Genomic DNA, 24,181 nt, shown 5'->3' on the forward strand with positions numbered 1-24,181 from the left:
TCAGTGACTGCTGATGTTTCCCAGGCCTCAGCGCAATTTTATAATGCAGTGCAACGGCATCAGAAGATCCGGGCACAATTTATATTTAAATGGTTGAAGTATTTTGAAGTGTTCACACAATCATAGATGCATAGGGTATGGGGAGGAAAAGGGGCTTTCTGGTATTTACATATGGGTGGATACAATAATAGCAACACCTGTGCAGTGAACTGCAACCCAGTACAATACCTCTGCAACACATATAACCTCTGTGAAGCCTATGATATTCAATTTCTTTTGAAACTGTGTCTGAAGGTTGTTTTGCTATTGGACTAATCCTTTGTCTCCCCTCTGTATTTGCCTCTCAATTAAGATATAAGTTTTAATACAACATAGCTAGAATCAACGCATCTCTACCAGATTTCCATCAACCACATTAACACATTAACAGTCTCATAACGTTGCATGCATTGCAGGGTTATTATATAGTATTGCTTTGCATTACCGTCACCAGCTTTCATCTTTACATGACCTCAAACTGTATGGTCACACTTAAGCAGATAAGTAACTTTGAGAAGCAGTCAAACTTTTACTGTAAGGTTTCTGTAATTAGAAGTAATACATTTCCCTCTGAGTTACAGCCCAGTATCCCTCCAAGCAGCATGGAAACCTTGCATGGAAACCGCCTGAATGTTTCCCTTTTGCCTTCTATAACTCTGTCAGTTTGTATCCCTTCTGCTCTTGGATAGCCTAATCCTCTAGTTCTCCCTTTGCTTCCTCAAAGCCACAGAGTTACCGCTGCCTCTTATCCCTGATATATTTATTTTGCCTCTAATTTTAGTCTCTTTTTTTTTTTGCCAGGTTGAGACGGGTCAATTCATTAGTGTTTAAATTAGTGAGGTACTTAAGCCTTTTGTCTGCAGAGTGCTTAGCCATTTATGTAACATGCTGCCAGTGAACCGGCTATGCTCTTGCATTAATGAGGCTTAATAGCTCACCTGCTTTTGTTTGTCTTGATTTTTTAAATTGACAGCAGCAGCCCTTTCCGGATAAACGGTGTTGTTTGTGAACCTGTTTTGAAAGCAATCATTGCTTTTCAATAGAGCCCATCACACACAACTTGTGTCAACTGCTGTCTGAGTCATTCCCAAAATTACAGCCTATAGTTCCTATCATTATCCCCTATGACTCCCTGTATTTTCCGACCGCAGTCGTGACTATTATTTTCCTACAGATCATTACCATGCTGCTTTTTAAACCCACTCGGTCTCTCAACTGGCCCCCACATATTACAAACCTTAAATTGGCTGCTTATTGGTCCCCTGTGAGAGATAAAGGCAATAAAATAGTAGCTCATTCCTAATATGAAAGCAGAACCACTTTTCCCGGACAAGATTTGGTTGATTAAGTGTATTCAGATTATTGACTATATTTTACTTGCAGCTACATGATTGGCCGTGACGCCGTGCATCTGTCTAATGTTTTGCAACATTTGTTCTCGTTTGTTGCTTAAATGTTATAAACGAGAACGCTTCATTTCTGAGTGTAATCTCAAACTAAAGTTTAATTTTAGACGTGAATATTCTTTTTTTAATTACCTTGATGCTTAGCCACACAAGATCATCTAATTGACACAAGTTGTCTGCATTAAGGCTAATGAAGTGATGTTCCTTGAACCTTTTTGTACGGCGAAATTCATTTGCTACCTATTCTTGCTTTGAAGAAGGTCTCTGACCGAAAGCTCACTTTATAAAATCATTTTTGCACATATTTGAGAGTGCGGATTCCTCTATTTTGGGACTTGATCTACAAAAAAAATCCTTTTTCTAGGATGTGGATTGAGTTCCTGGAATCTGCTCCGAAATCATTTTAAAAGGACGTTCAATAAAACAGAATTATTTTCGTGTTTGTTTGGGAGAAAGATCAGTTTTTACATCAGATTTCTAAGACATTATACAAACACAAGATCAATCAAATGCATAAAGTATAAAGATCCTAATAAGTCACTCTCTCAAAAGGCATCCATCATTATATATCAAACTAAGCAGAGCACTAATTGTATATCATACGAAGCAATAAACAACTAAATGAAACTACTTATATTGTTAATAACAGTAACTGCATCTTAACATCAAACCCTATTCAAACTGCGATCATCTTATAAAACAGTGCGATGTGTAAACAGCACAGAAACCTGAGGTTTCTGAGTGACAGTCTGTTTTATGTCTAAGGTGTTACACTATGGCACAGTACGCACATTGTTGTCATTTCATCAACAATACACACACATGTTGAGCACCAAACAAAATGTGAAAAAGATAAAACTGGAAAAACATACTGATTTGAGGATTACCTAACTCTTATCTAGCTCCGTTCTGCAGCTGCCATCACTCATCAAGCAATTTCACTCAAGTGTGCCTCCTCCGCACTGCTGCTGTGTCGTCCTCTGAAAGTTTGCCCGGGCATCGCATAACACAACGGAAATAAAGTGTTAATAGAAAGGATACGGACATTTGTAGCATGTTTCGAGTGGGGCTGTAACTGTACACAGGAGTCACGGTGTGATGCGAGTCTGGTACAGTGGGGAAAAATAACCAAATGCATAAAGATCCTTTTCATTTCATTTGAACAGACAGTAGTGCAAGTGTCAAAGACATCTTCCTGTTGCTGGGGACTGACGTGGCATTTTGCCCACTGGCAACTTTGGGATACAATTTTCATGATAGAAATAAGGAACATTTCAAACACTTCCGTATTCCTCTACACAAACACTCTCCCTAAAGGCAAAGGGTCACAACAGGCTGTAAAACTGATGCTATATGAAATTGAAAATACAAAATACAGGTTGCCTCTTGGAAGGCTGATATGTACCGTGAAACAGTATCACTATCACCATTCTAGCCAAAGTTGAAAGGGAAGAGAATGATACGAGAATCGATACAAAAACAGATTATTTTTTTATATTTGAATTAAGATTTCCTGGTATTCTGTATTTTTCTTTGTGAACCCATAATGTGGATTAAATCTTTGGATATTCAGACTCCCACCACTCATTCATTTCTCAAGCACCCAATTATCGCTGTAAGCCCAATAAGACTATTACAGTGGGTGTACTGGATTATCCTACATTTCACACATCTCACAAAGGTTTCCTTCAGTCGTGCCACAGAACAATCGGATCGTTCACCACATTCAGTAAGACAGACCAGGAGAAATCGGTCTTCGCCCAACAGCTGCAAATGAGTCGGGTAAATGGATTATAATGACATCTGGAAATGATCAGGGTAGAGGACAAATCCTCCATCAAAACCACCAGCGAGTCCCAAGTCATAGAGTATAAGGAATGAAGTAGACGTGCTAATGTCACACAGGAGACACACACACACACACACACACACACACACACACACACACACACACACACACACACACCTACACACACACACAGCAACAGCAGCTGAGCACATCAGCCCCCAAACCTTGACGTAAAAACACTGCATAAGCAATCACATAGTATTTCTGTATTTTTCAGGACATTATTTTGCAACGCATTTGACCTTCGGGAAACTAGTGATCCCTAGAAAGAAATGTTGATTTCTAGCCCTCGTCTCTGCTAGAGTAGCTCAACTGAGATTTCATTACAAACTAATAGAAAGGTACTGGGCTGAAAAGAGCGGCTTGCTTCCTGTGAGACAAAAGAGAAGACAAAGACAGATGTATCTTTGAAGAGTCTAAACCCTTCTCCTTAGCACTTATCGATTTGAAACACTTTGTGTCACGCTGAAGTTTGAACAGAAAATTAGCCGCCTCCTTTGCCACGTTGGCTGATTGTGTACCGCGATGCTGATTTACATGCAGCCCACGAATACCAAACATCTACCAGAGATCCTGAAAAGATACTCTCAAAGAAAGCGACGGGTAGAATCAAGGTACCTAGTAATGAGCTTTTAATTTGCTCCACAAATCTGGAGTGCAGACAACTCGGGTCATTAGAGGGCAAACTGTCAAAGAGAAGTTCAGCCTCAGAACTTTCCCAGCGAGTTTGAAGGTTCTAATCTGTGTTTGATCCAGCTGTGTTTGTTGGAAGATTCATCTGATGCGGTGGGATCAGAGAGTGTGCCATGAAACCGAGTATGTCGGAAGACCTTCCCTCGGCTGTTACGATTCTGAATGCTGCTCACGCTGCAGGCTTTTTGGACAACCAGTCCGAGATGGATAGAGAATTTGCATGTCATGTGTCAAATTCATGTACTCCTACAAGTCTAATCATTATTCCTTTTAGTGCGAGCAAGCTCAACAGCTACAACTTAATTGGCTCAGAGCAGCTGTTGAGATGCATTTTGATAACGGCGCGTAACAGATATTGTCTTTGCAGTCGACTCCAAGGGTCCACAACTTGAATTCATTATTAAACAACATAGTTTGTACACTCTCCAGGGAAGAGGGAAGAGTGCAGGGTCATTGTAGCAGGAAGATTGAACATCTTGCTTAGCAACACGTCATCAGAACGAGATATTGTGAATGCACAGGACACACTGGATATTTGCTATACTGAGCATTTGCTGTTCTGTAATTTCAGTAATCAACCTTTCCGTCGTGTGGTTTGCTCTCAAACCTCTGGAGCTGCACTCAGTCAACGACAACAAAGACAGTCAATGGAAGGCACGACAGAGACGGAGAGTAAGTTGTGAATGAAGAAAAGAGAGAGAAAAAAAGAATGTATTGCACCACAATTTACTCAGTATGTGAGCAGAATGTAAGATGAAAGATAGGAATGAAATCTTAAATGTAACTGACAATGCAATACTATCAAAGCACATTTCCCACCATAACGATGTCGTCATAATGCAGGCGATTTTGCGATATGTTGTGAGCTAAATGCGTCTTTTAGGGATTCATCACACTATTATTTGAAGTGTGCACAATTATATAGACAACTGTGATGAAAGTATGTGTAATAATGCACAAGACGTCCTCACTGAATGCGTTTCGGGTTCATCCATCTGACGGAAAATAATAAGAATTCAATTGTAACCACTGATTGTAAGCAGCCCACTGAGTCTTTTAGAGGCCTTTTTCAGTTTGAGTGTTTTTCCACTTGCAACAAGTGTATGATTTTGCACTGAGCTGTGATTTTTTTTTTGTCAAACCGCGTAGACACTGACGATAGACTCTTGCTGCTGCTGCTGTTGTGTGGCTGGTGTACTGTACAGAGAGTCTTTTTAAACAGGTGATCTGTCAGACAGTTGAAAAGATCCAGAGTTGAAATGTTTGGAGCAGAGGAAGCGTGTACTTATAGCTCTCTACTGTGTCACAGGATCGCAATTTTGAGGTCAATATGTCACTGACATTTACTGTGCGAGCTTCTGAAACAGAGAGAATATAAAGGTGCGAGAGCAGAGAGCAACAGGATGGAGGAGGAAAGAGAAACATAAATCTGAGGACGGTAAGGAAGTGAGAGAGAATACAACAGACGAGTCGGGTTGATCTATCAAACAACAAAGATGCCGCCCCCACATCTTGGTTGACAGTATTTGGATGGCTCCAGAAGTGTTTATTGTTTATTCTTTTCCCCTTCATCATTCCGCCTGAAACACTGAGTACCAGCCAGTTATCATGCAACACATGAGATTTCCTATAATGAGTAATTTTATGCTTGTGTCTTTTTAGTCAAAGCCCTGTCAATTTAGTTTCATGAAGCACAAAATTGCCTTGAAAAATAAAGCTTTGAACTATTGATTCAGTCCTTTTGCTTTTGGGTATGCTTTGAATTATTCGGTAGACGGCAGCGCGGCAGTTAGTCTAACTGCATATTCTGAGGCTGCAATGAGATGTGTTTTTGTTGCCTTTTGTGTTCTGTATTATCATTCACAATTGAGTGACATTTTCCAGAAGTCTGCCCTGTTATCTGCAGATATATGTGATAATCTGAGCTTTTGGAGGGAGAGACTCATGTGAAACGGTATGAAAGACAAATGTGATTTACAGCCCTTCATAAACTGTTATTGTTAATGACAAAATTGACAAATTACAGGGATTGAAATGCATGTTAATGAATAGATAACGAAACAATGAATGTTCAAATGTCGTGATGCAATTTAAAAAAAACGCCATGCATAATAAATGCAAGAGTTCATCATGGCTTTCTTTTTATGACGTAATGCGATTACGTTACTTTGTGTAGGCGTTCCTGCTCTTGTGTCCAAACCCTGTTCATTTGCATAGCCTCCTAATTCTCACAGTTAAGAATGAAACGACTACTGCATATCACAGCATCAATTAAACCTCTGTGTGATAACGATGTTGGAAGAGGTTGTTAATACCAGACCAAGGGCAGAAGGTTCCTGGTTTAGATTTACATCCATTTCTGGCTAATTGTATGCTTTTTGGAGTAAGGTTTATGTCCATACACACGAAACAAATGTGCTTGCAAAGCTTTATTATTTGCAGGAAAAGGCTTTTTTTAATTTTCTTTTTCCCATTTGTGCATTATGTGTTGTTTTTTTTGTTTTGTTTCTGACCCTGCACATCCATGTGTCTGGCCCCTCGGGTCTAGATATTTCTATCCCAGCAGATGGTTTTGCAGAACAAAACCCCTTTTTTGCCCAGAGGCAGAATGATGTAATGAGTCTAATGCACCCATAATGTGCCAATAATGCACCTATAATGTTATCTAATGCCTTACAATGAAGTGATTGTTACATGATCATTTTGTGCTTCTCAGGATATCCTGAACAACCTGGAACCTCCAGGAAGTGGAGACTTGGACGATGATGACCTCATGCTCGATGTGGACCTCCCAGAGGATGGCTTGCATGGTCAGCACACACACACACACACACACTGTGAGGTTATTCTATGGCCAATACAAATGCTTCAGTCTCATTGGCGGGATGTTGGGATGGGATATTTTCTTATAACTGGAAACCTCTAGCAGAACTGTTCCGATGATAGTTGTAAATTAATGCATTACCAAGGTCTTAACATTCTATTTCCAGCAATATTCTTTTATGGCATATAATGGCTGGAATAAATTGAATCCTACATTGCCGGGGGTGAATAGTTACCTCTGCTACATCCATTAAAAATCTTTTATTGGACACCTTGCTGTCTATTATGTGCTGTTACTCTTTTAAAATGTGGTTGCTGAAGAGTTATTTAATTACAGCTCCACCACTGCCACACAACTGGCCTTTAATGAAAGATGGGCAGCTGACTTGGAGCAGTGTTCAGTCAGCTGTCCGACTCCGTTTTTATGAACAGATGCACACACACACACACTTGGGTATGGTACCAGCCCCTTCACGGCGCATATATAGGCTTCGTGGGAGCAGACTTCACAATTGATTGCCTTGACAACGGCAGTATGGTATTTACATGACTGGTTTAATAGCTCTCTATTCCACATAACACCACCCCCTCCCATCTTGATACCGTATATATCTCAGCCTTGGAAATATAATCAGTTATCTCAATAGCATTGAGTAAAATAGCGTCTTTGTAGGTGTTAAAGGTTATCGGGTCAGATTATTAACACATAATAATAGTGTTTACAGCGTTATGTATTCATTGGGTAGTGTGTGTGTCACAAACATTAGAGGGAAAGGAGGGTTGAGGAAAATGAATGTAATTTGTCATGAGCCATAATGAATTATATGAAGTTACGTTTCTCTTGTCAGTCCTGATTATTGGATAATACGTTCATTGCACACATTGAATTACTGACATAATGCAAAGGGCACCTATGCCTCGTTCAAGTATATGGCTGGGCACAATCACATGCACACATGCACGTATACCCACACAGTGGCCTGTTTATTAGGTCCACTTTGAAATGCAGTCCAGTGCAACAGCTCTGCAGTAAATTCCACATTTATCAAGTCCCTTATGTTCAGCTTTTGTTGACAGTGTTTTAGGGGTGTTAATTTAACTTTACGGTCATATTGGAGGTTGTTGATTGTTGTGCTGTTGAATTGCATTCTGTTACGCTGAGAGGCATTTCTAATATTTAGTCGACCCTCGGTGATATAAACTACATCCTCCAAAATGACCATAAAGTTGGATTATTACTTCTCTAAAACAGCCTCAATAGAAACTGAACATCATAATCTTCCCTTTGGTTGAATCTTTTGCAGGCCTGTTGTATTACACTGCATTTGTTTTAGCTAGGTGCGCCTAATAAACTTTCAACTGGCTATACATTGATTGCTGAGGCAGCTGATGTCATTCTTTAGTCTTTAAACAACAGTGCTCTCCTTGTTTTTGAGAGAAGAACACAGAGAGAGAGAGAGAGAGAGAGGGAGAGAGAGAACTGTTCCCTCCAGAGGAATGTGAATTGGAGTGCCATCCTTTCCTACTCCTTTTCGGGAAGCGGCCGTATTTATAGCGCTCTATGTCATGGCCAGAGCTCGGGTCATGAGAGTCAGAGAGAAAGCAAGACGGGGTTGAAGAGTCCAGTTAGACCCGGCCCACAAGGCAGGCCCGGGAAGGGTGGTCCCTCCCTTCCAGAGACACCCTGACTCTGCCACAGAACAGGAAGAGAGGAAGGGGAGAAGAGGCCTCATGTCATATTTTCCTCCAGTCGTCCCGTGACAGGAGAGCGAGGCTCCAGCTTCTTTCCCTTGCCTGCCTATGCTGCTGACTTTCTAGCTTGGACACAAACCAGTCACCTTGGCTGCTCTCTCACCACCAACACCACAGTTATTTCTCCCCAGCTCCAGTTCCTAGGGAGTTCCCAGAAAAACAAGGCTGTCAACAAAGACAGAAGGGTGGGAGCTGAGTTGATTTTCCCTCTCTGGCCCTTTAACTGCTCACCAACTGACTGGACAAGTCATTTCTTCTCCACTCTCTTTCTTAGTTTCTCTGCCTTTGTGGATTTTTTTTTACCCACAAGTTTACTTTTTAGTGGAGCTTTTCTGAGCTGAAAAAGGGTTATTGGAGGCACCGAATTTTCCTGGAATGTAACAGTTGATGATAAAGCGGAAGGTCCACTCCTGTGCTGTGTGGTGACACTCAGGGTAAAGTATTTTAACCACCGCTGCTGCAGTACTTGAATTGGGTCTTTCAATCTTCCAATATTTCTTTATCTCTCTTTTTCTTTTTCTCTTTCTTCCTTTTTGTCTCAGTCAAAGGGACTATCTGGAGTACAGAAAGTCAAGGGTCCTTTTGATTTCCTGGGGGTCACGCTCTGTTAGTTGTCAATTTTGTTGTGGTCACAGTTCATTTCACAGCTGTGTGCTATTGAGTGTCACCAAATGCTGTGTCCTTTTTCCTTCTTGAAAATGAAATGGCCGGTCACTCAATTGAGAGAAATAAGAGAATGAGGCGGATCAGATCATGATTTATATGCAGATATTCTAGAATAGAGTATCTGAGATATACACAGCAGCAATCATCACCATAAGATGTGAAAAACTGACTCTCAGTCTTGCATTTTGTGTTTGTGTGTAGTAATGGACAGAAACTGTCAGAGGAAAATAGAGAAAAACAAATTCTATCTTTTGCAGAATACTGCTCGTCTTCAACCACAAACATGTTCTATTTCAACAAATAAGAGCAGAAATAGAAGAGATTTTCTTAAACTTTGCATCTATACTGCATCTACAGCAAACCCCAAACACTGTTTTTGGATTGCACAGTCTATATGATCTGTTATCTCTCACTTGCATCCTCTCTGTTTCAGACATGCACCGGTTTCTTTACTCTGGCTGACTTTGCGCTAAATTCTTCCCATTTAGACGCTGACAGGATGTCCCACTTTGAGCGCTCAGAGAGGGCCGGTCGGCAGGGCCAGCGGCGTAGACACCATCGCTGGAGTGGACCCGATCACTTCTACAATGATAGCAGGTTGTTAAGGCCTGAAAGATTAATACATGTGGCCAGACAAGAAGTAAAAAGTAGAAACGTCTTTCTGTCTGCCTGACTCTCTGTGACTGTGTCTCTCTTTTTGTCTCTTTCTCAGGGCCCATGTCGTCCAGCACTACGACGGTCTCAAGGCTTCAAGGATCTCTTCACGGCCGGTTCCACCTGAAGGCAGGCAGAGTGGCTACAAGGCAATGCTGGATGAACTCACACTCAAGCACATGACTCAGGACTGCAGCTCGCTCAACAATCAGCTGCTCAGGCTCAAAACATTACTCCAGGTTTGTTCGACCCACAGTTGCAAAACGATGAATGAACATGTACACTTGCACGTACCAAAACGTGCACAGTGACACGCATGAATGCAGGCGTACAGTTCTGCAGGACGGCAACACATACACATACAAAGACTCAACCGTGGACCTTGAAACTCTCTGACTCTTAGTTGTAATGCTGTTGCATCACCCTCAAATCACAGGCAGATAGTGTTGCGTACCCCAGTTCTTTTATTTTATTCTTATAATTAGTTTTAGTATTGTAAACTGTCTGGATTTTAGTTTTGATTTCAGCTGCTGTTTTGTCTATTAAATGCAGCTTTGTATTGGTTTGCTAGACTGTTAGATGTAATAATTCTCTTATTAGGAGTATACTGCATCTTTGTCCTCAGGTGTTCGTATTTTCTGACAAAACTGAACAAAGCTAGTGTTATTTTTAATGTGGTTCCACATGAATGAAGTATTTAAAAGTTTTTAAACGTTTAATTACATCGGTTTAATGAGTAGTGTCATCGCACAGTGCTGCTGCCCTGTATTTCAACAAAGGAAGATATTTTAGGTAAAGACACGCTTTTAATGTGCTGCACATGAAGCTTCAAAAAGTACTTTTTTCAAGATATTAGATGCTCTGGGTCTTGTCTTCAAATGATTATTATGTGATCTGTAGTTTGCATATTAGCGTGCGTGCATGCATATACATGTATATATCTGTGCTTGTGTGAAACTGATAACTTAATAGATCTTTCTCTGTCAGTTTGTCAGTCTGAGAATTCCATTTAATGGGAAGAATAGAGGGTGACCGGGAGAGAAAAAAAAGATGTCAGCTACAGAAATGTGCTCTTGCATTTGAGATGAACACACAATGCCATCGCTGAAAATGCACAGATCACTCTGCACACTGAGTAAAAGGAAATGATCTTGAATGCCTTGACTCAATTTACCCTCTGCAACATAATTGTCACATTTAAATCAAATGTCTCCTGCAGATGCATTGTGCTCACTGCAATTAGTCAAACGCTTTGGCTGTATAGCCTCATGAGGGAAAGTACGTCTGTCGCCCCATTAGTAACTATAGCCTCCAGCTGAATCCTAATTGATCTTTGCTTTACAGTCAGTTATATAGAACTGCTGGTTGTAACTAAATGAATCTTCCTGAGCGGAATATGGAGCAGGTGAAATGTAGTGTTGAAATCAAATGTATATGTCAGATGTTGACTGAATATTTATCAACTATTTGATTCATTTTAGAATGAGGAAAAACTTCCAAAAAAGAAACCATTTCACATCGTAAATTCAACACCTTTTTTTGTGACTCTTGGCCTGATAAAATATGCAATTTCAAAACTTTTTTTTTATGTGCTCAAATGACCTGTGATTGGCACTTCTCATTATTCTTGATCACCAAACACTTAATCAAACATGAATTGGTAAAATCATCAAAGAATGTAATTGGAGTGTTTCATTACATATTCTGTCGATATGAGATGAAGTGTGGATCTGCTTTGGAAAACAAAAATACACAAGTACTGCATACAAACTTTTTTTTTTTATATTCCGTGAAATAAATGTATTATAAAGTTTACAGCAACACTTAGCCTCAGGTGTCTTACACTGGTGGCTGACAGTTCAGGGTCAGCAGTGCATATATGCTTAAGAGTAAAGTTCTTCCACTGTAGCAAAATATAGCTCTTGAGGCATGCCTAAGGCAATTGTCATTGATCCAGCTCACCGTGTACCCTCTCTGTGTGTGTGTGTGTGTGTGTGTGTGTGTGTGTGTGTGTGTGTGTGTGTGTGTGTGTGTGTGTGTGTGTGTGTGTGTGTGTGTGTGTGTGTGTGTGTGTGTGTGTGTGTGTGTGTGTGTGTGTGTGTGTGTGCCTGCTGCTGTGTGCGTGTGTGTGTTTCTAGCTCGAGGATAATGAATCTCCAGCAGATGTTCCTGAAGAGGTTGAAGACAATACCGCTGCATCACAGGTAAAGAAACTTCATCTTAGGTTTATAGCAGTGATTGATTTGAGATGCTGTATGAAAATATTTATTCTTTATTTTCCCCCAGCTTCTTTCTGAGGTAGTCCGCTACCACGGCAGTTCACAGTATGTTTGTCTTGTGTTTTCAGTCGGAGGAGCTGATTAAGGAAGTGCAGTTGCTCAGAGAGGAGCTGAGGAGTCGAGACCAAACTATTGCTCAGCTCACATTGCAGTGTCAACAGCTACAACAACAACAACATCATCAGCGGGAACAAATGGTGAGTTTGTGTGAGCAGGACTGTTACACATGAAAAGGGGACTGTATACTATATATATAACAAACTGAAGGCAAGAGTCTGACGAAAGATCTGCACACTGTGATGATAGCTTCCAGCAAATATGTCTGACAGATCCAAATGTCGCTCTACAAATCATTTGCTGGGAGCTATGAGTACAGTGTGCAGAGCTCTTTTTTTTTACTGTGGCAGGATTGACACTAGACGGTTGATCTTTTTATTTAGGTGGAGTATGTGAGTTATTTCTGTTTGATTAGTGAGATTAGAAACAGAAGCAAGATCAACATTGAGAGGATTGAACGCTTGTGTAAAGCAGACATTGACCTCACAGGTCAACAGATGACAGCTTCTATCTTTAGGAGGAAGGAAGAGCATGTCATTAGTGTTTTTAATGCACAGTGTGGGCAGACAGAACAATATGGAGAAACTGAATGACAGCGTTGGATAGATTAACTGAAAACATACAGTATATGAATAATGTGCTTCAGACAAGACCTGGGCAATGGACACAAATTCATGGTTTGGACTTCATTTTTGCTGTTCTGAAGGGGTTTCTACATTAAGTATTTATGAATGACACGCAGCATGGTGGCGCTCATGCGCTGTCACGTGATCATACATAGAATATCAATGCAGGTTCATCTTCAGTCGTGTATTCCAGGATCTAGACGCGTGATCCTCGGGCACATACAAACAGGCCTGTAATAGCTCCTGTGCTCATGTTTGCTGATTGCTTTCATGTAGCCTTCATGTGCTGCAAACTTGCATCTTCTCTTCTGGGAGTTCACTGCCGTGACACCAATTCTCTTACAGGGCTGAGATGGTTAAGCATGCCCGGGCACAGCCTTCCATTGTCTTTTGTTTACCCAAATACCTGATTTATCCGATTCTATAAAGACAGAGCGTGGTAGGAAGGAGTGGAGCAAAAAATGATAGGAGAACAAATTCTACAAACTGAATCTGTCAGAGAGGGACTGATAAAAGCACACAGTTTAAGAAGGGTGCATGTACAGGGTCACCATTCAGATTTCTAGTTGTCACTGAAGACATACTGTCGGGCCCTTCATCTCAGGTGGGAGTTCAGTTCTGCACTCACACGTGCACTCTAGTGCGTGTCCTCGCGCGGTTGCGAATGCCTACCAATAACCTCCGTTCTGTTCGCTTTTAGCTGCCTCCGTCTCCACTCTCTAACATTCATTAGTGTCTTGACCAGGCTCGCTTGTTAGCCAAACAACCGTCTGCTTCGCTGACATTATTCAAATCCCTGCCGTATCGAGAAATACCAAAATGTCAACGCGAGGCCTGTCCTCCAGCCTCCCTGCCGCATTCTATCCCTCCAATTAGAATCAGCACCCACCCACAGCGGTCTCTTCAGGCGAGCACGATATTGTCGCAACCTCACGCACAATAAGCAAAGAGAGTAAGAAAAAGCTGGGACATATTTTCTGATCTCTGCCTGACATTAATGAGTGTAGAGGCTGAGCCAGGGAAGATGTTGGGGGGGGGGGGGGGGGAGTAGAAAGACGATAAGAGGAAAACATATTTACTCTGCTGACTCTGTCTTAGAAGCACCATGTGGGCAATCCGGGTGCTAGGTTAGAGGAATGCTGAAGATGGTTTGTGTTCTCATTTCCTGCAGGACAGGTTTGAACAACGAGGAAGCCAATAAAACAAACACATTAAGCTCGGATCTGTCGTGAGGAAATACCAATTAGAGCGACGCTGGTTGAGAGCCTGTGAAGATTGACAGACATTTTAGTTCATACGATATCTAGAGTTAGAACGTGGAAAGTTTCCCGACCTGCTGCTTGTCCTCAAAATTGGTTGAGAGATGATGTTACAGTTGGTTAAGTGTCAGGTATACGGAGGGAGGCGAAGTGTTACAGAGAGAGACTGCTGAGAGACTGAAGAGGGGGGGAACAGTTAACTGAATTGAACATAACGGAGTAATAACAAAACAATAGAGTAGCTGTGTGTGGCAGGGAGAACGTCTGTTGCAGTATACTGTGAGTGAGTGAGTGTGTGTGTGTGTGTGTGGAGGGCTGAGAGGAGAGAAAATGAAGTAATGGGAGCGAGAGGAGTGGAGCTATCACAGACAGAAAACTGATTTCTCAGTCTTACTTGACAGAATGCAGTTTTGGATGCAGCTTCTGCCGCCGTTGAGGCAGACTGCTCGTGATTATGCGCTCTTCTGGTTTGAGCTGCATTGAAGTTTTCACCAAAGCTGGCAAAAAAAAAAAAAAAAAAAGTAGCAACTTCTGTCAGATTCTGCCGTATACTTTGCATGCCGAGCACAAGTTGCTCTGCTATTTATTCGCGCATAAGAAAGAGTATGAGATTCTTACAGGAATGGTTACGTTAATGATTTAACGCACCTCATTAGTTGCTCTGTCGTTTATTTCTATATTGGATTGAGTTACCTGCTAATAGTAAAGGCTCGTAAGTCGCATGTATTACTCACATCCGTTAGTTAGTCATCGTGGTTTCACCGAATGAAAAAGGAGGTAATTTTCTTGTGCTTCAAGTAAATATCAACGAGTTTAAATTGCTGCAAGACCTTTAGCCATTTACCAACCTAGGCTTGATTTTTGCTGATGATTTCCCCTCATTTATCTGTGGAGATACAGGATGACATTTCATTGCTGCAGCCTGGTAATATGCATTGCTCTTTTAAAAATGTCATCAGCTTTATTTGTGAATTTTAAAGCAGCTACGTGAAGAACATAATGCATGTTTTTGTCTGTTAATTAATACATGTCATTATATCTGATAGTTTACAACCTGCTGTGTTTACTGCTTAGGTTGTACTTTTAGACGACATTCTACGCTTTCTCATATTGATTTATTCGTTCTTGCCCCCTCAGCCTGCTCAAGGATGGCCGGTCAGGTGTCAGTGCCACCACCAGAGGGCTCCCTCTTCACTACGACAGAGCGACCGACAGATGGACAAACGGCTGCAGCCTCACTATGACAAGGCCACCCAGACGTACTGGAGACCACCAAGCCAAGCTGTGAGTCCAAACACTCACAGCACCCATAACGGCTCTCTTGAAGTGCTCAAAGATTTCTTAAATCTGACACTGGTCCGGAATAATAAGTGTGTTTCACCTCATATCAACAGTTACCAAGATGTTGTTGGATACCAGCACTTGCCCGTATCTCCGTTTTAACGCTCACATTGGTCCCTCAAGTCAGTTTCCCGTTCATTTGCTGCCTCTCTCAGCCATGTCTGAATTGTTCAATGACTACATCATGTCCCCTCTATGGAGTACAGTTTACGGGGTTGTCAGTGGGACGGTCTCACACTCTGAACAGGGAGTTGTGAGGCTGGTGTTAATGTTCCAGTGACTGAAGAAAGAGGAGATGAACAGTTGGAGGGTGGGAGGAAAAGGGAGAGGGATTCATGGAGACAGACAGACAGACAGACAGACAGACAGACAGACAGACAGACAGACAGACACCAAGAGGTGGAGGATGGATAGATATGTGTTCAGCTTGTTCATTATCATGCCACACTAGCATGCCGTGTGGCAGCCAAGTATTGATTCAATAGCAGGAGTGTCACAGGGAGGATGCCTAGTAAACACTCTCCTAATTGACCTGCTCTCATCCTTCAGTGTGTGATGCGCACACACACACAAACACACACACACACACACACACACACACACACACACACACACACACACACACACACACACACACATACCTAAGATAAATTATAGAAATGAGGCCCGGCCCTTTGAAAAACATATTTGTCAAAAGCTCATTTTATTGGGGTACGCATGAGCTACAGAGGAAAGAAATAAAGGATAAATAAAGCTCACTAATAACTACAGTCGGTCCCTGCTTACCACAAGAGCATATGGTTTAACAGTTGCTATGGCAACCATCAAAGCAGGGCTAGTTGTGCTCGACAGGACGCGTCTCCGTGGGAACATCTACCTGTGACCTGGAGCGCCCGGTGTAATAATAACACGTACAAACACAGTCGAGACTTTTCTCTCTATTTTGTCAAACTTTTTTTGATGTTGTTTTTGTGTTTTGCAACCGTCTTCAGTTGAAGTTACTTTGTCATCACCAGAGTGGAGACCGTTTCCTTCGCAACGCTGTGGGGACAAGCACATTATGTTAGTGGCATTTTGTTTTTCAGAGCATGCGATTGCTCTAAAAGGTTAGCGCTGAGTTTTTTGACAAGGTAACAAGAAAAGAGAGCGAAAGAGTAAACAAATAACAGAGAGAAACGGATGTTTCCCTCTCTGTTATTCCTACTTTTATATTGAATCAAAGCTTTTGGTACCACGATGACAAGTTTAGCACCTACAGCATGCCCGGGTTCACAGTGTTCCTCAAACAATGCTTTGCTTTCACCTCGTGTTTTTCACACAATCCTTCAATGCCTTTTTCCAAATCTGTCTCTCTAGCTATTCTCTTTCTAACCTTTGCCATTTGTTAGACAAATATTATTTTCTTTTTCCCCACTCCCATATTCATAGTGTGTATTTCACGTTCCACTACTTCTCCAGAACACACACACGCACACGCACACACAGGCACACACACACGTTCATAATCTGCTGTCATCTTTATTGTTTTTTCCCTCGTGCTCTCTGAAAGGCCGTTTCCTGTTGATTTTCGGCTCCTCTGACATTTAAAGTGCCGCTTCATCATAGCGCTGGAGCAGCTCTTGCCCTGCGATAGTATTTTTTTGAGTGCTAAGCTGAAAGGATCGGCCCAGAATATTTTTGATGTCAAAGGCCAGCAGCTATAATCTTTTTATAGCTTTAATTCTGATATCTAGTTGGCTTATCAGTAGCCCACAGGCTGATGTGTGGGACTGGGAGGTCTAGAGTCTTTCCTGCAACTTGAACATGGATTCAGGAGAAATCTCGCTGTGCTTTGAGCTCAGATTATAACAATAGAGTAAACTCGTGGTCTATGACCCTTGGACTATTTAAGGGCTGAACTGTTACCGTTCGTTATTCAAGCAGTTGATATATTCTCTTCTAGAGAGCCATTCGTTCCCATCATTTCTTTTCTGGAACTAAAATATTGTGGGCTGTCGCTCAGTAGGTTTAAACAATTTCACTGTTTTGTGATGAACTCATCTCCTTACTACTTCTCAATCTGTAGGAAGGCTTTGGCAACACATCCTAACCAACTGCTTTGTGCACGAGCTCCTGCAGCTTCCCATTTTAATCTGCTTACAATCCAATTTTGAGTCCAAAAGCATGCTCGGGGAAAAGAAGAAGAAAAAAAGGTCTCACAATATGGCGTGAGTATATGTCTGTCAAGCAGAAACAGTGGACACGCGTGTCGCAGCAAGACGCACATGTAGTGTGGAACTGGAGACTACTCAAGTGTCACTTGTGGAAAAATAACCGCCTTGAATATCACCCCGGAGCAATCACAGCAGCAGTAATGTTTTCTTCACCTCCTCTGCTTTTCGCAACAAATAAAACATGAGCAGTATTTTTAATAATTTCACATGTAGAATAATAGAAAACTGTGCAGCCTTGTGTTTGTGTGTGTCTGTGTGTGTGTCTGTGTGTGTGTGTGTGTGTGTGTGTGTTGGGGGGTATATCTTGTACTCAGTGTGAATGAACAATGGGTTCAGCAGACTGAGGACCAGGGAGCCGACCTTGTTAATAACCCAGATAAACAAACATGCAGATGAGCAGCAGCAGTGAAACAATGGCAACACAATAGGCAATGTTTCATCAGTGGCAGACAGAGAAGATAATTACAGCTACCCTCCTCCTCCCTCTCTGCCTTTTTAAACATGTTTAAATTCACCTCTTCTTCGGTTTTTTTTATCACTCCTCTCTGTCTGTTTGCTTTCTCTTTGTCTTGCTTCAGTGATTCTCCCTGTATTTTGGTCTCTGTCATCCTTCCTTTGACATTACCTCTCTACTTTTTAGCTCAGTTGTAATTAGATCAATTTGCTGTCAGAGAGACAGACAGAGGGAGGACAGGGAGAGGGAGGACAGGGAGAGGCAGGGGGATTTGAACAAGCTTAGTGATCAGTGTTAAGCTGTATAGGTTGAAAGAACAAGTTTTTCGCCTCTCAGATCCTGACATTACCTCTCCACCCACCCCCCCCACCCCCCACCCCCCCCCCCCCCCCCCCCCCATCAGCCCCCTCGCATTACAGACACACCATCACACATGCACGCTCATTAACACGCAACGCACAGCGGCGTCACCTTGGACAGGTGAGGATTTAATTGCCAGAGTCTGTGAAGTGAGACGTTGTAGCCGAACCTGAGGTATTAGCTGTAGCCAACCACGAGAAGCTCTGTGTAGTGGATTAGAGGATTAGCATCACGGAGTCCTCTAAATACTGTTGTTATTTGATGAAAAGGTTGTAGGATCACAAAGAACAACTTTTGACTTGACTTTTAAATTCTTATCCTACTTCGCAAAGTTTTGCTTTGGGACTGTGCACAGACAAAGTAGCTTAACGAACCACTATGAGAGGGGCCTCGAGTAAACAGACTACTACGACCATAACTGATGTGGTAGTTACTTATGTCGGTGAGAATGACATTTAAAACCGGACTAACCAACCAACCGGAAGGAGTTGTGAGTGCAGCAACAAGGACGAGAACCCGTCGCTTGTCTTTCCACTTGTGAAGAGTTGTGTTCGTTGGAAAAAGCTGGAGCTACCATCAGGCATCAAACCCAGGGTGTCTGTGCTGGTGGGAGAGAAATGAAAGAAGTTTTTGATGAAATTTGATGGAATATGAAAAACTTTCCTATTTTCACAATTGCTGTCTCCCTGTCCTTGTAAAGCTCTGTCAGCCCTTCATTGGAGAGTCTTCACAGATATGGAAAACAGAGAAATTGACAGGCTTCGCTGCTACCGAGGTCTAATCACGCTGCCAGACACTGTCAGACACATTCTAGAGCCCTCCAACATACCCTCTTGTTCTCATCGCCTAAGGTTTTTACTCCCTGCAAATAAAGCCTCGACAGGAGGCTTCTGCCAGCATCTCCCGCTGAAGCAGTTGTTGGTGTTCAAGGAATGGACATGGACGAGAGCAGATCAGGGCAACCCATTCCTCCCCCTCGAGTAGACGCACCAGGGGGGCTCTGAAATAGCTTGGGCTGGACCTGCTGGGAAGTTGCTGCTTTCCCCTCCTCGTCTTTTATCTCTCTATATCTGGTCCTTCTTCCCTCTGTTATAGAAAAGAGGAGCACGGAATCTGTCAGAGTCCTGATTGAGCAGCGGCCCTCTCCACAGCAGAGGAAAGGAGTGATCAGGTTTTAGTCCCGTCTGTCGGCTTAACGTGATGGCCATGCTTCCCCTTCACTTTGCCTCTCCTGATGGGGGGGGCCAGGGATCTTTGAATTGCTTAACCTGGAGATTTGCTATCAATAAAAGGGCTTGTTTTCTTTCAGGTACATGTTTGTGCACAGATAAACACATGCTGGTTTGAACACAATGTTCAGACAACAACAAGTAAATGTGATAAATGGAGACGGTTGAACAGATACACAGCAAATGGTCTGACATATATCATTTATGTAAAACATTCACATGCTGTCACATTGTGCCTCAGTTAGATTAGATCGTTGGACTTCTGTGGCTAATTATACTCCAAGTGTAAACTTATCATCCCTGCAGATCGTCTTAACCCAAGACTGATGTACTAAAGAGAATCTGAAAAGTATCTTCATCATATTCAGTAGACCTACCTCAAATTCACAACTAGTGATGCCATCACAGCTTTATGCAACCCCCCCACCCCCTCCCCCCTCCGCCAGCTTATAAAACTTGTCCTATCAATTTTCAAAGTGATGGGTGGAAAAGTTGTCCTTTCCAGTGTCACCTTGTTTTTTGCACTGCCTTAGATGGAGTGCTCTTCTCTCAAAGGATTGTAGTCTTGGCACTGGGGATGGTTTTTAATGGATTTGACTACATTTATGGATAAACAATGACTCAGTAGGGGGACGAAAATGGTTTTCAGGGTAGCCCGGGGAGAAACGACATCAAGACTATTGGAAGTCTCCAGGTAGCCAATGTTTTATTGGACGATGAGTAGAATGTGTCAAACAATGTGATAAGTTAATCTCCTGGGTTTGAGCAAATGCACACATTATAGCATTATGGTGGCAAAAGGTGTGGAGAGCAATGTTTTGCTTCATTGTCAACACAAAAAAAATCTCATTAATAATGTGACGTGGTGGAGAACTTAAGCGTTTATAGTACTCGTGTGTGTGTGTTGACAGAAATGAAGACTGGGACCAAAATGTTGTCTATTGAAATAAATTTGTGGTTGAAAGTCAGTGTGCAGCCGAACATTGTTCAAATCACATCATTTTATTTTGAATTCTAGTAGAGATCCCGAAGTGTCCACAGACGCCAAATAGCACTCAATTGTGGGCAAATGGGTGCCGAATTACCTTCATTTGAGGGAATAGTGCTGCCGTAAAACAAATGGATCCTGGGCTGAATATTTCACTAATGTATCCTGTATGTATGTAGCTTCAGTGAACAGTTGGATCAAGCAGATGCCTAATCTTTGCAGTTTGCTGTATGATACTGTCAGACAGTGTGGGATAACAGTACTTTTCCAGCATAGAAAGCTACTTCAGGGTAAAGGGAAGAGGGAGCCTCGATGGTAACACTAACACTCATTAACACTAAAGCTGAAATGTAGTTTTTATTTGTTTTTATTTAAGAACTTTGCAGCCAATCGGTTGGATGGATTTAACACTGACGCGGTGTTTGAGTTTGTGTCGGTATAATGTGCGTGCAAATCTGTTTGTTTGTGTGTAAATTGGGCTTGCCATACTCATTAACTGTGAGCGTGTGTTTTCTGTGTTGGCATGCTTCTCTGTGTGTGTGTGTGGGTGTGAATGTGTGGGTGTGTGTTCTGGTACGTCATATGCCTTTTGTCCTTTGTGTTTCTCTCTGTGTAGGGTGCGCTGCCCACCCCATTGCTGTCCCCGTGGCAGGCACAGCACCAGGGCTTGACCCGTACCAGCATGCCCCAGCGCAGACAGAGTGAGTCACTAACATCCTCTTTGCAGCCTCTTCTCCATCTTTTCATAACACGACATATCCATAGGTCTGTAAATAGCCTGACTTTATCTCCAATTAAAACCCTCGGGACTACTGAAATGTCTTTGACCTTTGCAGCTTTTTTTCCATTGCGCAATAACGGGATGGTTTGTCCCGTATGTCTCTTTTTGGATGAATTTGAAACTAATTTCTAGCATGCAAAGTTTTCCTTGTTAGTTTTCCTAAACACAGTCTGACTTATTGACCTCTTACCAATTAATTTTCTGGTGTTTTTTTCCCCTGTGCTGCCCATTTATAGCTTCAGTTCCCCTTGAACTGTGTGTAGTCAGAAACTGGCTGACTTTGTCGACTTTCTAAAACCTGCAGACACCTGCATTTCTAACTCTCACTTTACACCCCTAAACTGTTTGTAAAGACAATATATCTCCCATAATTTGCATTAAGGACGGTATCAATTCACACTGCAATCTAATATTATAATGGTGGTCCTAACAGAGGATGTATCTGCTGTCCTTGACCAAACGGTACACGTGACCACAACATGGTCTTTGCTTTGAATGCTTTAAATTAACGTTATTTCTGTCGACTGAAACAGTTTGACTTTATTGAGAAAGACGGGGCTGCCGAAAACAATGAAAGCACAGTCACAAAAGCAGCGAATCCCACACCAAAGCTATTGTATTATGCTGTGCTGATGAGGTAGCAAGTAGAGGAGGCAGAGGATGACAATGGGTAAATAGACTGCAGAAAATACACATATGTACGAGACCGAAGAGCAAAAGAATAAAGAAAGAGACAAAGAGAACAACCCACGCTGTGTTCTTTTGATATATCCCCGTGGGGCTCAGCTTTCTATCGAGGGGGAAGGTGATGAAAATGTGGCACAGGTGTGTTTTATTTTAGTGCATGTCAGGTTATTTCGATCTCAAGTGACCTTCTGCTTATAGGGTGTTTTGACAAATATGTGAGAACAGCCCAGCATTTAGTCAAAGTGCATTTGTCCTCCCACCAGTAGGTTGCATGGTCTAATTAAACCAGACAGCAAAAGATCATCTGTACAGTAGGAGGAAAAAACAACAGGAGGAAAGAGGAAATGTCGCGGAAACATAGAATACAGTCGGTACACAGTTATATTCAGATCTAAGATGATAAACATCCGACGTGACCGCTAATGCTCTGGCCGCCCTCTGGGAGCTCTGGCTGTGACCAAACCAGCAAAGAGTTCCTGCCATTAATGCGAGTTTTTAGAAAAGACTAATTAGAGAAGGAACTCTTCACCCAGGTTGTGCTGAATGGGATGCAGTGATTATATTTTGCATTAAATGAGTTTGTTTGTTGAACTAATGTGTGACCTTTTATTGCAGGCATGGGCTGGGTATTAATGCTGTATTTAAAATGTCCCGTTCTCTAGTCTCTCTCTCTCTCTCTCGCTCTCCTGCGTCTCACTCCACCCTCTCTCCGAGTCTCTTAACCCTTTATTCTCCTCTGCTCATCTCTAATCTCTGTCACTCAAACAATGAAATTGAACCATCCATGTTCTCTCTGTTCTGCCTTTGCCTCCCCACACATAATGCCCATGACAAGGAGTGGAGCACCTAGTGCAGTACTTCACTGACACGGCGTGGTACAGTAACATTTCTTTAACATGCGGTTCACTTGCTGCCTTCTCCTCCTGCACGCCGGGCTCTGGTTTGCCGCCATGAGGCACAACTGAAGCATGCCCTTCTACATCTGCGTCTGCATGCTTTGCGTTCAATTTTCCATTGTTTTGGAGTTTGGATTTTGTGTATCTGTACTTGGAACTTTGGTCTGCTCTTCTAAAGTTTGCTTTTTAAGTTTTGATATTATTATTTTTTCACATTTCATTTTCTGTGCCTTTTTTAATTTGTTCCATCCTCTCAAATGTACTATATAAGAGCTGTTACGCATGCATGGGTAAATCTCTCTGTGTGGTTTTGTTTTTCTATATTTTATTCATTCAAACATTCGAGATGCTTACCTTTTAAAGAATTTAAATTGAGTGTATTGAAAGGAATAACATTTAGGAAAACACGTGTTACGGGACGTGAATGCATATCACCGCTGCCCTAATCGCCTTCATTCTAACTCCACTATCCAAGCGGTTAAGCACAGCGAGCAAAGGACAAATCAAAGTAACCACACATCCTCTGCTCTCACACTAGTTCCACTACGTCAATTCCAACACGATCCAAATCACCATTTTCACAACCATCTATATTAAATGGTACTACAAAGTGTATTCTAGCTTTGAAAGGCAGTGCCACCATATTGCCACTTATGTGCTGCAATCACATTGTCTCCCGACAAGCATGAGGCGGATCATTTACATCCTCATTCGAATTGTTGCGTGTTGATTTGTCCAATCACGCAGACATTTTTCACAGTGAGAGAAGCGATGAGATGAGATCGGTTATGTTGGGCAGAACATCTTTCAGGTGCTTCAAATTGGCGTCTTTCCTGGTTTAGAAAGAAAACGTTTCCATTCAAGTGAGAGCTATCATTAGTGAGCGGAGATATTCCTGGCAGTGCAGTGAAGATGATGATTATTGCTAGTTATTATTAATATCTGTAGGAGACAGCTGTGGATGGCAGTCATTATGGACTGTGACCTTATAGACACTGCATGTTTCCGGGACTGTCGGAGGCTTCTTCCAGATAAGCCAGCTATAAATATATGCACTCAAAGCAATTAAGGGTATCATATGTTCTTATAAAAATGGAAATTTCTGGTGGTATTTTTAACATGAACCACA

The 24,181-nt window shown here is 42.0% G+C and overlaps 1 protein-coding gene across 1 annotated transcript in view; it reads left to right on the plus strand.

Moving 5' to 3' along the window:
• The window catches only part of ccser2a (coiled-coil serine-rich protein 2a), a 43,388-nt gene that overhangs the window by 16,032 nt on the left and 3,175 nt on the right, over positions 1-24,181 (plus strand). Inside the window, 6 exon segments of the mRNA XM_079169146.1 lie at positions 6,704-6,797; positions 9,717-9,825; positions 9,941-10,121; positions 12,021-12,086; positions 12,230-12,358; positions 15,241-15,387. Of these exon segments, the coding sequence (XP_079025272.1) occupies positions 6,704-6,797; positions 9,717-9,825; positions 9,941-10,121; positions 12,021-12,086; positions 12,230-12,358; positions 15,241-15,387 (726 nt within the window).

This window comes from Pholis gunnellus, assembly GCF_910591455.1.
Source record: "Pholis gunnellus genome assembly, chromosome: 11".
Classification (NCBI taxonomy): domain Eukaryota; kingdom Metazoa; phylum Chordata; class Actinopteri; order Perciformes; family Pholidae; genus Pholis; species Pholis gunnellus.